At 36.4% G+C, this 15,194-nt stretch overlaps 1 protein-coding gene across 2 annotated transcripts in view; it reads right to left on the reverse strand.

The window, feature by feature from the left end:
- The window catches only part of LOC131675316 (dynein heavy chain, cytoplasmic), a 995,688-nt gene that overhangs the window by 272,472 nt on the left and 708,022 nt on the right, over positions 1–15,194 (reverse strand). For both annotated transcript variants that reach the window (XM_058954251.1, XM_058954250.1), the window contains one exon: positions 14,190–14,388. In XM_058954251.1, coding sequence (XP_058810234.1) covers positions 14,190–14,388 — 199 coding nt within the window. The remainder of the gene's footprint in view (positions 1–14,189; positions 14,389–15,194) is intronic.

Below are 15,194 nucleotides of genomic sequence, written 5' to 3' on the forward strand. Positions count from 1 at the left end.
ATCCGACGAATCTTTAATACGCCAAATCTTATTTTTCTCAATCTGTCCCCGAACTTTTACTTTGTATTGACACGAGTCAATTTTCAGTAAGAAAACTAACGGAATTTTCAGTACCCATTACCACCAGGTATTCTTCTTGCTTAGGACAATTCGACGGACCAACGCCAGGATCTACTCCTGCTGAATCTTCTCATAACACGTCAAACCAGTACAATCAGCAAACACGTCTACCGCACGACCTGCGGAATCCGCGAGAAGGTACCAACCACCGTGATCATCCCCTCGCCACTGACGATTTTCGTAATCGATGTTCAAACGCCATTTCTTCCAAGCTTACTACTTTATTAAAATTATATTTTGGTTCAGAGTAATCACAATAAGTAATTTGACAGTAAGCGCTTACTATCAAAATATACACCTACCGCCCAATTCAAAGTCTAACTTTAAATCGCCGCACATCATCGATTTTTTTTTAAGATTTCTTTTACGAAAATTAGCTGTATCAATCGGGTCCTCAATTTATCTTCTATCACTGAATCTACCACCGAGACATGCGTTCCAAAGTCCAGCAAAGCCGCACTATGCACCATTTTCTTTTTATGTGTAAAAAAATCAAATATCTCGACTTACAAGGGAAGGCAGGGAGGTGTCCGTCACCGATTTTCTTCAAACTTTGCATACGATTAAAGTATCAAAAAATATTAGACACGTATTTTTTTTTAGCGGCCCATACGGTAATTTAGGTGGTAAAAACAGGGTTGCCAATTATAATTATCTACATACGCTTGAAGTGCATAAGTTGGCGAGACGCTAAATTCAAATTATCATATCTTGGTGAAAGAATAAGATATCTGAACGATTCAAAATTCATTTTGAAGGGAAAGACTCATACTTTAAGATATATTAATTAGTTTGACCGAAAAAAATTATCTTATGATCTTACATAACCTCTAATATATGTAAAAAATTTTACCGAAAAAATTTGTATTTTGAGTCCCAAAGTGGTACCAAAAATAAAAATGTGGTTTTTGGGACTTTTTGAATTTCACAAACTTCGCTTGTTTTTGTTTCTTAATTTTTTTCTATTGTTTATTATAAATATTATGCAAATTTTTTTGAAAAATGATTTTTACGCAGTTTTTCTGGCTCAAAAAATAATTTTATTATAGTTAAAAATTTTTCTGAAAAAACTGTTATCAACCAGTTGACAGTTTATTATGATTTCTGTTATTATTATTATATTGTTATTATTAGGATATGTATTATTATGAATTGTTATTGATTTTCTTATGTTCCTCATCGTATTGTATACCTATAATCCATGTATTACATTGACGTGCATATGAATATAAAATCTTATCACCAAATAAATAATTTTGTATTTTGACAGCATTAATTATATATATAACAATAATAGTAATAAAAATATTGCAGACACTTTGTTGTTATTCTTTTGTTGACCACTGCAAATGCGGAAACCGCGATTGATTAATCATATTGATACTAATATGCGGAAGCAGTGCCGCAATAGTTAACCACTCGATATTTTTGACAATGTTGTACGGTTTTTGTTATCTTTATAATATTATTTTATTTTGCTCATAAGGAAAAATATAAAAACACGTTTTATGAAAGGTCGAGTTTAGTTTAAAATTGTACTTGTATAACATAACACCTGTATATATTCAGTAAGTGCCAATGCATTTAGATATACAATTCATATAAAAGCATGTTTTATATGTTTTATTTTTATTGTTTTATTGTTTTATTTTTTTGTTCATAAAATTGTTAAGACTACTTGAAAATAATTAGTTTTACTATCATCGAAAATTCTGTGCTCAGAATTTGATTGCGTGACTTTTCAAATCAGACTTTTCACTATTCGTACATATTGGATACTATATATATATTTAAAAGATGCCTGTTGATGCAAAAGTTGTAACAATCTTACTTTCAATGACATTTGATCGGAGCAATAATGGCGAACCAAAGTTTTAAATCAGTAACGAAGAAATGCAATTGCACAACATACTGGAGAAAATAATAAGACAGCATGCAGAAAATTCTGATGTTGATGTTCAAGAAGAAAGGACATTGTATTTTTGCGATGAAAATGAAATGTATCCAGAAGCTATTGAGTACATGGAAAACGAAAAATCTGAGGATTTTCTAGAAGAATTAAATAATCCATGTGAGCAAGACAAAATTGACTTTAAATATAAAGAAGAAGCAGTAAAGTTTTGGTTGAGTGGAAAAGGTAAGCCTTATTCATTTAATACTGTAAAGCACAAATACAAACAAGTAACTAGCGAGCGACAATTACGACGATGGAAACAGCAAGTTAAAGCAGGAGGCAGTAGATATGATAAATTATTCAAAATATCAGAATATGTTTTTAATAATTTTAATGAAGCTATGATATCGAAGATAACTGTACATGATATTGATTTGAAAAGATGGGCTTTACAAAAAAAAGCTGAAATAGCTATGCCTTTGTTCAAAGCATCAAATTGGTGGATCTGGCAATTTAAAAAAAAACATAATATAGTATCTCGAAAAATCACTGAATTTGTTACAACAGATTCATTGAAAAATATTGATGAAATTAAAAATCTATGTGAAACTTTTAGAGTTGAAATTAAACAATTGCTTACAAGATACGGTGCAAGCAATGTATATAATTCTGATCAGAGTGGATTTAATTTGGAGATTCACAGTGGTAGAACATTAAATTATAGAGGACTGAAAGAAATTCAAAGCATAACACAATCACTGTCTTCCTTAACATACAGCTACACTATTCAACCTGTTATATCAGCAGAGGGTAATTTGCATTTACCTTTATTTTTAGTATTGAAAGAAGCAAGTGGAGACTTTGGGCCTCGAGTTAGACAGATATTATTTACACCAGAAAATGTATTAATACGAGCTTCTACATCTGAAAAACTTTCTAAGCAACTGCTTCAGACGTGGATGCTAGAAGTATTTTTAAAAAATACTGGGAATTCATCGGTCTTACTTTTAGACTCTTGGAGTGGACAATGTAATAATACCGTATAAGAAGTTGTACCGGAACAAGTAAGTTTAATGGTAATGACAATACCACCTGGCAACACAGGTGAAATTTAGCCTTTGGATGTTTATGGTTTTCGATTCTGGAAGAATTTTGTAAGAAAGCTATCTGATTTTATTATTTTAATGCAATACAATATCAATTTACACGAAAGAAATTTTATCATAAAAATGCAATCCCTCGTACATAATCAGTTATCTTCTCCGAGGTATCATAATACTTTTAAGTATGCATGGTTCAAAAGTGGTTATATTGATAGACCTTCAAAATTTGATAATCCTGTTGAATTTTGCTTTGCCATAAAAGAAGATGTACCTACGAAGATAACATTGCAATTATAATTTGTAGTTGGTGTAAAAAAAAGTTATGCTTCAATCATTTTTTTACAGAGTATCATTATTGTAAGACTTATATACTATAATTATATAAAATAATTCTCAAAAATATCAAACATATGTACGGGATAAATTGAAAGTTGTATTTTATATATGTTGTGACGGTAAGCGTCAAATTAGCGCTAGTAATATAACCTAACTGCTGCTCGCGGGGGCAGCACCTACTGGAAAGATGAGGAATGTGACGAACTCGGCGCGCGAGCAGACGGAACGCGCGCGCTTGAAATTGGACTAGTGAAGCACTGGTCATCGTCACGCTCACCCGCAACTACGACGCCGATTACTGATACGTGAGCTAGAGATCGAGCCATGGAGTGAAGCATTGACCATCTTCACGCACGTTCGCTCTTTCGTTTCGCTACTACCGATCTACGTGCCGCCAACACCGAAAACCCACGAAGATCATCCGTGCCATTGATCCAGGAGAGTGATCGCAGTTGACGAGGTGCTGTGTGCTTACGAAAGGAGAGACTTGAGCCGGCGGAGAAACGCCGCCCTCCACGAGACCGGCAGAGTATGTGAGGTTTCGCCATCGAGGGTGAAGCCGTGTGTGCGCGCATTCGCGACCCGCGACGCTAACAATAACTGTCTTCTCGCAGTGTGTGACTCTATCGTTTCCTTCGAACGTCTGCAATATCAAGGTAAGCTGGCCAGCTTAATCTCGCGATCGCGGCTGCATGTTCAACAATTAATTTCCGGCATTCGAAGCGTGCATGTAACAGCTCCAATAACAAAGAGCAGCGAGCGTCTCGACAATACGTGTTGTCGATGAGCGAGCGTCGATGTGAACAAACCAGCAGGCCGACCTTATGTAGTATTTGAGTGATAATAAAAGGTTCTGTTCGTGTTACTAACAAGTGTTTTCGACTCGCTTACTTCTTATTGCTTCCACTCACTTTCTTATAGATTAATAGATTTACTGGTTGACTGACGCCTGTCTCCCCATGCTCTCCGGATTGCGTTTTGAGCATAGATGATTACATTCGCCCTTTCAATAAAGTCGCGCGAATAAAAATAATTAAACGGTCCACCCCGTTACAATGTTAATATGTATATGAATGTAATTATTAAAAAAAATAAATAAATAATATTTATAATAAACAAAATATATAATAAAATGTTTTTTTATTGCCACTTTGGGACTCAAAATACAAATTTTTTCGGTAAAATTTGATATCACGTTTGAACGTGTAAATTCCCCCATAATTCGAATCTGCCATAAGCAACAGTAGTTTCCATTTGAAAATTTCAAGTTGAGCCAGATTTGGGTCAATTTTTGGAATTGGACCAAAAAAACTGAGTTTCCCATTTGAAAGAACGAAAAACATTACAAAAGAAACACTATAAATCTTTTCAACTGCAAAAAACACGACTTTTCCACATATTTGAGGTTATTTAAGATCATAAGATAATTTTTTTCGGTCAAACTAATTAATATATCTTAAAGTATGAGTCTTTCCCTTCAAAATGAATTTTGAATCGTTCAGATATCTTTTTCTTTCACCAAGATATGATAATTTGAATTTAGCATCTCGCCAACTCATGCACTTCAAGCGTATGTAGATAATTATAATTGGCAACCCTATTTTTACCATCTAAATTACCGTATGGGCCGCTACAAAAAAATACGTGTCCAATATTTTTCGATACTCTAATCGTATGCAAAGTTTGAAGAAAATCGGTGACGGACACCTCCCTGCCTTCCCTTGTTAGAGTGAAACCAAAAATATGAACCAAGAAGTAAATAAAATCGAGACTGATGTACAATCACAGAAAAATACTATAGAGATGATAGTTCTATTATATGACATTCAAATGACCATCGAAATTAAATGCAACCAAATTTTTACGATTTTTTTTCAACTTTTACCAGTCTTAACTGTTTCAAAATTGATTTCAAAGCAAAGTATTTTATACAATTTGCTACTATAAATCCAAATCTGGCATCAGAAATTGTCCAACATTTTTCTAACGCTGAAAAAACGCATACAAAGCCTAGCTTCTACTTACACTATTTCGATATTGTCGACTACGGAAATTTAAAAAAATAAGGGACCATTTATTGCAATGTAACTTTTAATACTCGTGACAATTCAATTTGGAAAAAATGCTGTACAAAATGTAGTGCAATGCAGAAAAAATTATTTTTTCTCCGCGGAAATCCGCGAACGAGCCAAGATACTTTTTGTAAACCTTTGCATATTGTGACGTCGGTGAACTAGCACGCACCGTCGATCACTTTACTTTTTCCCTCTCTACGTAATAAACGGTACTCGCTCGATTCTACACTTCCTGACGAACTTCGTGACGATATACTAACCAAGGGAAACGAAAAGTATGTCCCAAACTCTACGGGCATTCAATATTTCCGTTCTATACCTTCACACCTGATGGGCTCGTAACCTTCAATGCCTGCTTCCATTTGTAAACAAATGGAAATATATAGTATTTATAAACATACTTTATGTTAAGCAAACTTCTCTCGACTTTAAACGGTCAAACTTATTTTCAAAACTTATCACACCAACCACGACGAATTCCTAAATTCCCACATATGAACGAACAAAGAAAACGCCTATTCCCTTCACGCGCGTGATCCCCGGATCCCCACAAGGGAGACTATGTCAGGCGTTTCTTTAATTCCCCATGGTTAAAAAAAATCGCTCACTAATTTTTTACAAGGGGAATATCTGGAAGGTTCTACTACTTCACAAGGGTATGAAAGGGCAAAATTTCTCGCGCCCACGTCGTGGAAAGAGCGGGAATAGGCGTAGCTAACAATTAATCAATTCCAGTTAACACACATACATATACTCTATAATTCTTCAACATACTAATTCACCTCATTGTCCGAACGGTGAAAGACCGCCGTTACAAAGTAAAACGCGATTACGCGTCAGCGGAGAGTTCTAGCGAAGGACCGCGTGAATTAACAATTAAGAAATTGCAAAAATTATTTAAGCAAATTGTTTAAATAAATTAATTGTACAAAAATAATTAGAATTTCGTAATCAACATCCATAAAAATGTTGGAAACCATATATATCTTGCATGATGGTTGTAAAAAACAAGCTCTAATGAAAGATCCCGGGTATTCCAAATTTGCAAGAATTTATCACTGCTTCGACTACATTTCTACAAATGTATACGAGATCTGTCCGGAAAGTATCGGGCCTACATTTATATCTTCGCGTCATAGTGTTCGAGCGACCTTTACCAGACAGAAACGTCAATAGTAAAGCCTCACGAATCTATTGGTTACTTACTGACACCTGCCGGACGTATAGTTCATGCGCAGCGTATCTTTCTTTACAGTGCCTTTTTCGCGTTGGTCGGATTTTAATATTGTCAAAAATGACTGAAAAACAAGATGAACGAATTTGCATCAAATTTTGCTTTCAACTCGAAAAAACGAGTTCGGAAACTATTGAAATGATGCAAAAGGCCTTCGGAAGCGAGTGTATGAGCATAACACGAATAAAAGAGTGGTATAAACGGTTCATGGATGGCTGCACTTCTGTCGATAGTGATTCTCGTTCGGGCCGACCTTCGACGACAAAAACCGCAGATAATGTTGAGCGGGTGCGACTTGCAATCGAACAAGATCGTCGTATGACTGTGCGAGAACTAGACGAAGACCTTGGGATACCAAAAATTATCATTTCAGAAATTTTAACCGAAAATTTAGGAATGAAACACGTGTGTGCGAAATTCATCCCAAAATTGCTCACAGCAGAGCAGAAGAACATTCACTTAGAAATCGCTCTGGACAATCTGGAAATGGTCAATAATGATGATAATGTGCTTAGAAAAGTTATTACAGGTGATGAATCATGGGTTTATGGTTATGATCCTGAAACAAAACAATCTTCACAGTGGAAGCATTCTGAATCGCCAAGACCAAAAAAAGCACGTCAAAGTCGGAGCAATGTTAAGTCAATGTTGATTGTTTTTTTCGATTGTGAAGTTGTTGTACATCACGAATATGCACCAACAGGTCAGACAATCAATAAAGAATGCTACGTTCAAATTTTGAAACGTTCGCGTGATGCAGTAAGAAGAAAACGGCCGCACTTTTGGGAAATTGGTGACTGGCTTCTCCATCACGATAATGCGCCAGCGCATTCCTCCAATCTAGTGCAGCAGTTTTTGAGCAAACACAATATCGCATTGCTTCGACAACCTCCATAGCGTCCCGACATAGCCCCTTTTGATTTTTGGCTGTTTCCAAAACAAAAAAACCACTCAAAGGACACCGATTCGATGATAAAACAACGGTTGAAAACAATGCGACGAGTGTACTTAAGGCTATTCCTAAAAGTGAGGTTCAGGACTGTTTTGAAAAGTGGAAACATCGATGGAACCGGGTTATTCAATCAAGTGGGGATTACTTTGAGGGAGGCCACCCACCAGATGATAAAGAATAACACTAGCACGAAAATATAAAGGTAGGCCCGATACTTTCCGGACAAACCTCGTACAACGGTTAAAAAAAAATGAGCACATAGATTGAAAGTATAACAATCGTAGACGCGTTTAATATCATTTTTAATAAAAAATATAACGATAACCCGGTGAAAATCGGGATTACTAAAGTAGTAAGACTAAAATTATTGTGTTTTTTCACTTTATTTTGCAAAAAAATATTTAAAAATGCAACTTTTAAAAAATTTGAATTGCATCATTGAAAAAAGCGACCTCAAAAATAGTAGGTAAGGTTCCACAAGATTTTATTGTTAAGCACTTTCAGGTTTAGAAATGAACTCGAAGACGGTACATCCGAAAAGTGTCCATGTGACGTTAAAAGGTTAAGCCTCTTATTCGTACCTCAAATCATAGAAAACGAGCATGAGTAATACACTAACACAAATACATCGAATCTTCAGGTTTAATGATAGCACACGCAGACAGCGAGATGCCAGAAGCGACAGGGAAATCGTTACTAAGCGGTTACACCCGGAACGTGAGAGGCAAAGGGAATCACGTAAATGAAACACCCCGAACGTCAGAGGCAAAGGGGACTCACGTAAATTAAGCACCTCAAAGAAAACAGATTTCACTACGTCGATATCGTTGTTTCTGGTTAACGTTAAATATAAAACAAATGACCTTAAAGGTTACGTATACCCAGCCCGTACTTGGATCAAACCTAAAAACCATCAGCTAATCTTAAAGGTCTTCGTTAAATCAAACCTCAGTACAATATTAAACGTAAAATCTCCGTTCTCAAAACTAGAGGCTTGAAGCCCTAGGACTCGATGACCCTATGACTCTATGAACCAATGACCCAATTACCTAACGCTCCAATAACCTGAGTACAATTTTAAATGTTAAATTTTCCGCTTTCTCGAATGCCGTTCTCAAAACTAGAGGCTTGGATCTCCGTGATTCAATGACCTTATAACGCTATGACCCCATGCCTCATAATCTTAATACATTTTTGAATGTAAAATTTCCCGATCATTCCATTTCCGTGGGTCAAAATAGGGATTTTTATTTAAAAAAACAAAGTTGACACGTACGATACTGTCTTGATTCCCTTATAGTTTTCTTAAATGATAAATTTTGTAATAATTGAATGAAGGGAAATAGTGAGAGATGGAAATTCATTTAATTTTAATTATATTCAGTAACGTTTCGTCAGCACACTTGCTGAACTCTTCAGGCTTTATTAACAAAAAAACAACAAATTATTAACAATAAAGTTGCAAATGTAATTTTAAAGGCATATTATTATATGTATATGTGTGTACCTGATTTCTTTCGTAGTCAAATTATTATACGTTGAAACGAATAGTTCGTAGCCAGTCACGTTACAATACAGTAAGAAATCAAGTATTTCAACACATATATATATATATTCTTCATCTATCATCCCTTCCTCATCAATCTTAATAAAGGCTTATAAATATCACTAAGATATTGCATACTCTCTTTTCTATTTAAAGTGTTTTTATGTAAAGTGTTTCTTATAATTCTTTTCATAATCGAATATCTTAGCTTTGTCCCAGTCAAATTTGTGTGAGAGAGTTCTTCTATATGTAACTATGTAACAAAACTTAATCCTTTGTTACCAATTCTTTTGCGGGGTAAGTGAGGCGCTTTCGCTCATGACAATTGAGAGGGAAGAATGAGGGGAGGCTGATAAATAAATTATACACAGACAAGAACCAAATCTCACTTACAACCTATTATTATTAATAATCATTCACACTGAACAAACGCGCGCATAACATAATCTAAATTACCGACTAACAAACTAAAAATCGAACAATAAACTGCTTAAGATAATCGCAACTGAATATTTCGCATTTCATTAATACCAAATCGCACACTTAACCTATTACAAACTTACTTAAAACTACGCGGACTAATACCGGGAAATTGCCCGGCACGTGGGCGCCTGGACAATTCACCGGTCGCAACTTATATCACTACAAATTAACCTTAGCGCGAACCTTCAGATAGCCGGCACGTGAGTGCCAGGCTATCTCTTTCACCGCGCACCGGTCGTCGCATCAACAGAGAGAGAGAGTGTAGAGAGAAAGAAGAAAAGGAAGACTTGACCTTTTTTTCTTGTTCCTTGCAACGTCGAGAATCCTGGGCGATGTGCTGCCGCAGGACGTACCGGCCGTCGTCGCTGGTCAGATCGTCGCTACCCGCTGTCGCTGACCAGGTCTCCGTCGGTGGCGTTGACTCTCTTGGCAGGTGGGCTGGCTGTTGTTGCTGGCAAAGCCGTTGCCGGTAGGGTTAATCGTCCTTCCTTCCGGCTATCCCAAACTGCTCTCTCTGCTGGGCTCGGACTTCCGCACTCTAGCAAGACTAGGCTTAGACTCCCTCACTCTCGTAAGGCTCGGCTGCGACTCTCTCACGCACTAATTCTTGCGCGCCTCTTGCAGTCGCTCTGCGGCGCTCGCTCCTCTCCCTACCTTGACCTATTAGTTAGGCGGCACGCGACGCGTCGCTTATCGGTCACGCGTTGCGCGCCTGCCAATCCCTGCATAGGCCTAATACTCTCTTTCTCTCTCTCTCTTTCTCTCACTCTCTCTCCGCGCTCTTCAACTTTTCTTGCGCTCAACTGCGCTGGCTCGTCCTTGGCGCTGAAACAAAAGACCAAGTGTTAGGCGCATACTTAAATGCGCCCAACGTTGGCCACCACGCTTAGCCGAGTGGGGGAGGGAGAAACGCGGACGAGAGACGGGCAAACGGCCTGCTCTCGTCACAACTACTACTGTATCTGAGTCAATGTTTTTTTTGTTTTCATTTTATCTAATTTTTAAGGATCGCTTACTTTCACATGTGTAGACCATTGAACATTGTATGTAGTTAAAACTGTAGACAATACCAGTGTTGTTTAATAAATCAGATTTGTGTTTTCCTAAACGAATGAACTCTCGTAATGGTTTTTATAATAAAGGGATTGGAGTAATGTCATGTATTTTTAACACAGAAGAACCTTTCCTTTTAAATATTGCAATTAATTGGAATAGCGACTGTAGGTTGTTTTTAATTTATTAATTTGTTAAAATTATTCTTCCCTTTTTTATATTTGCTAATCCATTTGTGTATGTGTTTTATGATAAATTCAGATAGGTAATTATTCTTTTCCAGGATATTAGTAATTATTTTTAAATTTTGTGAATGAAATTTTTTGCCAGCAAGTAAAAACACCCGATCAGCTAAATTTTAAACTATAATGACTTTTTGATGAATTGTATGTTCTGAGTTAAAATTTAAAATTCTGTCAGTTTGTGTTGTTTTTTTTAAACTAATCAAATTCTATTCTTATTATTATTTTTGCTCAATTTTAAGTCCAAATATGGAATAAAATTATTCATTTCAATTTCAAACGTAAATTATAATCTATTATGATAAGAATTGAACGTCTTCACATCTAAATCAGTTTTATCTTTCGAAACGCACATCAAAGTATTATCAACATATCTATAGTAGAAAACAGGATTACTTTGATATTTATTCCACAACACGTTCAGGTAATATTTCTCTAAGTCTTCCATTACAATATCAACCAATAAAGCCAATTTACGTTTGAAATTGAAATGAATAATTTTATTCCATTTCTCGACTTAAAATTGAGTAGAAATAAAAATAAATTAGAATTTGACTGGTTTAGAAAAATAACACTAACTGACAGAATTTTAAATTTTAATTCAGAACATACGATTCATCAAAAAGTCAATATAGTTTAAAAATTTAGTTGACCAGGTGTTTTTACTTGCTGACAAAAAATTTCATTCACGCAATTTAAAAATAATTACTAATATCCTGGAAAAGAATAATTACCTATCTGAATTCATCAAAAAACACATACACAAACGGATTAGCAAATATAAAAAAGGGAAGAATAATTTTAACAAATTAATAAATTAAAAACAACCTACAGTCGCTATTCCAATTAATTGCAATATTTAAAAAAAATGTTCTTCTGTGTTAAAAATACATGACATTACTCCAATCCCTTTATTATAAAAACCATTGCGAGAGTTCATTCGTTTAGGAAAACACAAATCTGATTTATTAAACAACAGTGGTATTGTCTACAGTTTTAACTACATACAATGTTCAACGGTCTACACATGTGAAAGTAAGCGATCCTTAAAAATTAGATAACATGAAAACAAAAAAAACATTGACTCAGATACAGTAGTAGTTACATATAGAAGAACTCTCTCACACAAATTTGACTGGGACAAAGCTAAGATATTCGATTATGAAAAGAATTTCAAGAAACGCAGAATATCCGAAATGTTGCATATCGGCTTACATAAAAACACTTTATATATAATAGAAAAGAGAGTATACAATATTTTAGTCATATTTATAAGCCTTCATTAAAATTGATAAGGAAGGGATGATAGATGAAGAATATATATATATATGTGTTGAAATACTTGATTTCTTACTGTATTGTAACGTGACTGGCTACAAACTATTCGTTTCAACGTATAATAATTTGACTACGAAAGAAATCAGGTACACACATATACATATAATAATATGCCTTTAAAATTACATTTGCAACTTTATTGTTAATAATTTGTTGTTTTTTTGTTAATAAAGCCTGAAGAGTTCAGCAAGTGTGCTGAGGAAACGTTACTGAATATAATTAAAATTAAATGAATTTCCATCTCTCACTATTTCCCTTCATTCAATTATTACAAAATTTATCATTTAAGAAAACAAAGTTGACTTTGAAATATCATTGAGGAAGACGCTCAAGGTCAAATTCAAGGAAAATAATTGATTGCTCATGAACTTATCCATAGAATGACCTTGATCTTTCCAAAATAATAGTTTACTACGTAATTTCTCCAGATATTTCGTTATTTTTTGAACAGCCTGTATAGTAGTTTTCAATTAGATTTCATATTACGTATGTACGAGGGTGGTGGGATAAATACTTAGCCTACAAAAGAAAAACGAAAATTTTGGAAAAGTGGCGTTTTATTTTTCAACATAGTCTCCTTCTAGTTCGATACACTTAGCCCAGCGATGCTCCAACTTCTTTAACCCGTCTGAAAAATACGTTTCCTCGAGGTCTGAAAAGTAGGCCTCCGTGGCAGCGATTACCTCCTCATTCGACTCAAATTTCTGCCGGCGAGTGACTTTTTCAAGTTTGGAAACAAAAAGAAGTCGCACGAGCCTAAATCTGGAGAATACGGTGGATGGGGCAGCAGTTCGTAGCCTAATTCGACCAATTTGGCCATGGCGACGGCGGAGGTGTGAGCCGGTGCGTTGTCATGGTGGAAGAGCACTTTTTTCTTCGCCAAATGGGGCCGTTTTTTTTGTAATTCGACGTCGAATCGGCCCAATAATTCGGCATAGTACAGTCCTCTGACCGTTTTGCACCTCTCCAGGCAGTCGATGTAGATCACACCTTGTGAATCCCAGAAAACGGTGGCCATCACCTTTCCGGCCGATGGGGCAGTCTTCGCCTTCTTCAGAGCACTTTCGCCGGGTAAAGTCCACTGTTTCGACTGTTCCTTGGTCTCTGGTGTATACCAGTGGATCCATGTTTCGTCGAATGTCACGAAACGACGCAGAAACTCCTTCGGATTGCGCTTAAGTATCGCGCCAACAGCTTTCTCATGCGCAAAATTTCATGCAGGACATGACCCACGCGGTCTTTTGAGATGCCTACGATCTTAGCTATCTCGCGCACCTTCAATCGTCGATCTACCAATACGAGATCGTGAATTTTTGTCACGTTATCCTCCGTGGTAGCCGCTTTCGGAGCACCTGGACGTGGCTCTTCAAAAATCGACGTGCGACCACGTTGAAACTCGTTAAACCAATTTTTGACGGTCGCCATCGAAGGAAAAAAGTCACCATACACAGCATCCAAGCGCTTTTTGATTTCGCTGCGCGATTTCCCTTCCAAAAACAAGAATCGAATCACCGATCAATACTGCTCTTTTTCCATTTTTCAAAAATCAATGGACACACTTGCTTTCACACGCTCTCAAAAATAAACTACAACTCCGATCCAGCTGAAATCTTGACAGTAACCATCGAAAAGGTTGTATTACGTGATAGAATATTTCTTTTGCGAGAGTGGCGCCATCGGGCGGTGAGGCTAAGTACTTATCGGACCACCCTCGTATGTCGCACTCTATATTACTATAGATAGTACTATATTTTTGAAAGAATAATTCAGACAGAAAATTTTGTTACCTCATTTATAACGAAATTATACTCACGAAATGTTTTCAGTGCTGAAATTCGATACAATAGTATTTATGAAGTTGTCTCTCATAATAACTGCACGAATAGATTTCCAATCACTTGCATTTTCTCCAAGTAGGAGACAAATTGATTCAAGGGCCACTTTAACTATAGCTGGAGGATTAGCCATTGATCGCACTTCAACAAGATGTTGCTTCTTTATAGATTTAACAGCTGAAATTATTAAACAAACGATTAATTTTCAATATTATACAGTTTGTTATCTAATTTATTAAAATCATAAAAAAGTTATATTATATACTATAACGAGTTTGACGTCAACTCGTTCTGTCTCTCTCTCTCTCTCTATATGGCGATAATATTAAGAATATTATATATCTATAATGTTACATTATTTGAATAATATTTCTCCTTAGCAGCAGCAGACGACGATTACTTATAGGTAAGAGAGAGCGCCGGCAGAGAGATACTGCGTGCGGATGTAGGCATAACGATATGTGTGACGAACCACGCGCCGCGCGCAACGTGACGAAGGGCCGGCAATTAGCCGATAGCTCACGAGCCGTGCAGAGGCATTCGGTCGTGCGTATCCTCGTTTTAGCTTTTCTTTGTAAATCGCCTCGTGGCTAGAGAGTGACTTCTGACTGTGACAAGTTAGTGAGGTGCAACTGTACGTGCAATACCTCCTCTCCTTCGCGACAAGGGACTGTACAGTTAGGCGAATTTTGCAATCTTGCCGAATCGTAATTGAGAGGCTTCAATTAATCTAAATACCGATGGTGCCTTAGATATCTCTCTCGGTTTGCCTATCTCACCGCTCTCTCTGAACCGCCCTGTACACTGACACGTACATAAGCTATATATATTTGTATACTACTAAAACTGCATGGCTTTTCTTTCTATCGCTTCACTCAACTTTCGCGATTTAAACTGCGCGACCCACGACGCTCTCCGCGGGCTAGCTGGCGATGTGAACTACCGGGCCAGTCTTACGTAGCAGAACGTAATCCCGCGAAGAG

This window comes from Phymastichus coffea, unplaced genomic scaffold (genome assembly GCF_024137745.1).
Source record: "Phymastichus coffea isolate CEN01 unplaced genomic scaffold, Cenicafe_Pcof_1.1 PCOF00018, whole genome shotgun sequence".
In the NCBI taxonomy this organism is placed as follows: domain Eukaryota; kingdom Metazoa; phylum Arthropoda; class Insecta; order Hymenoptera; family Eulophidae; genus Phymastichus; species Phymastichus coffea.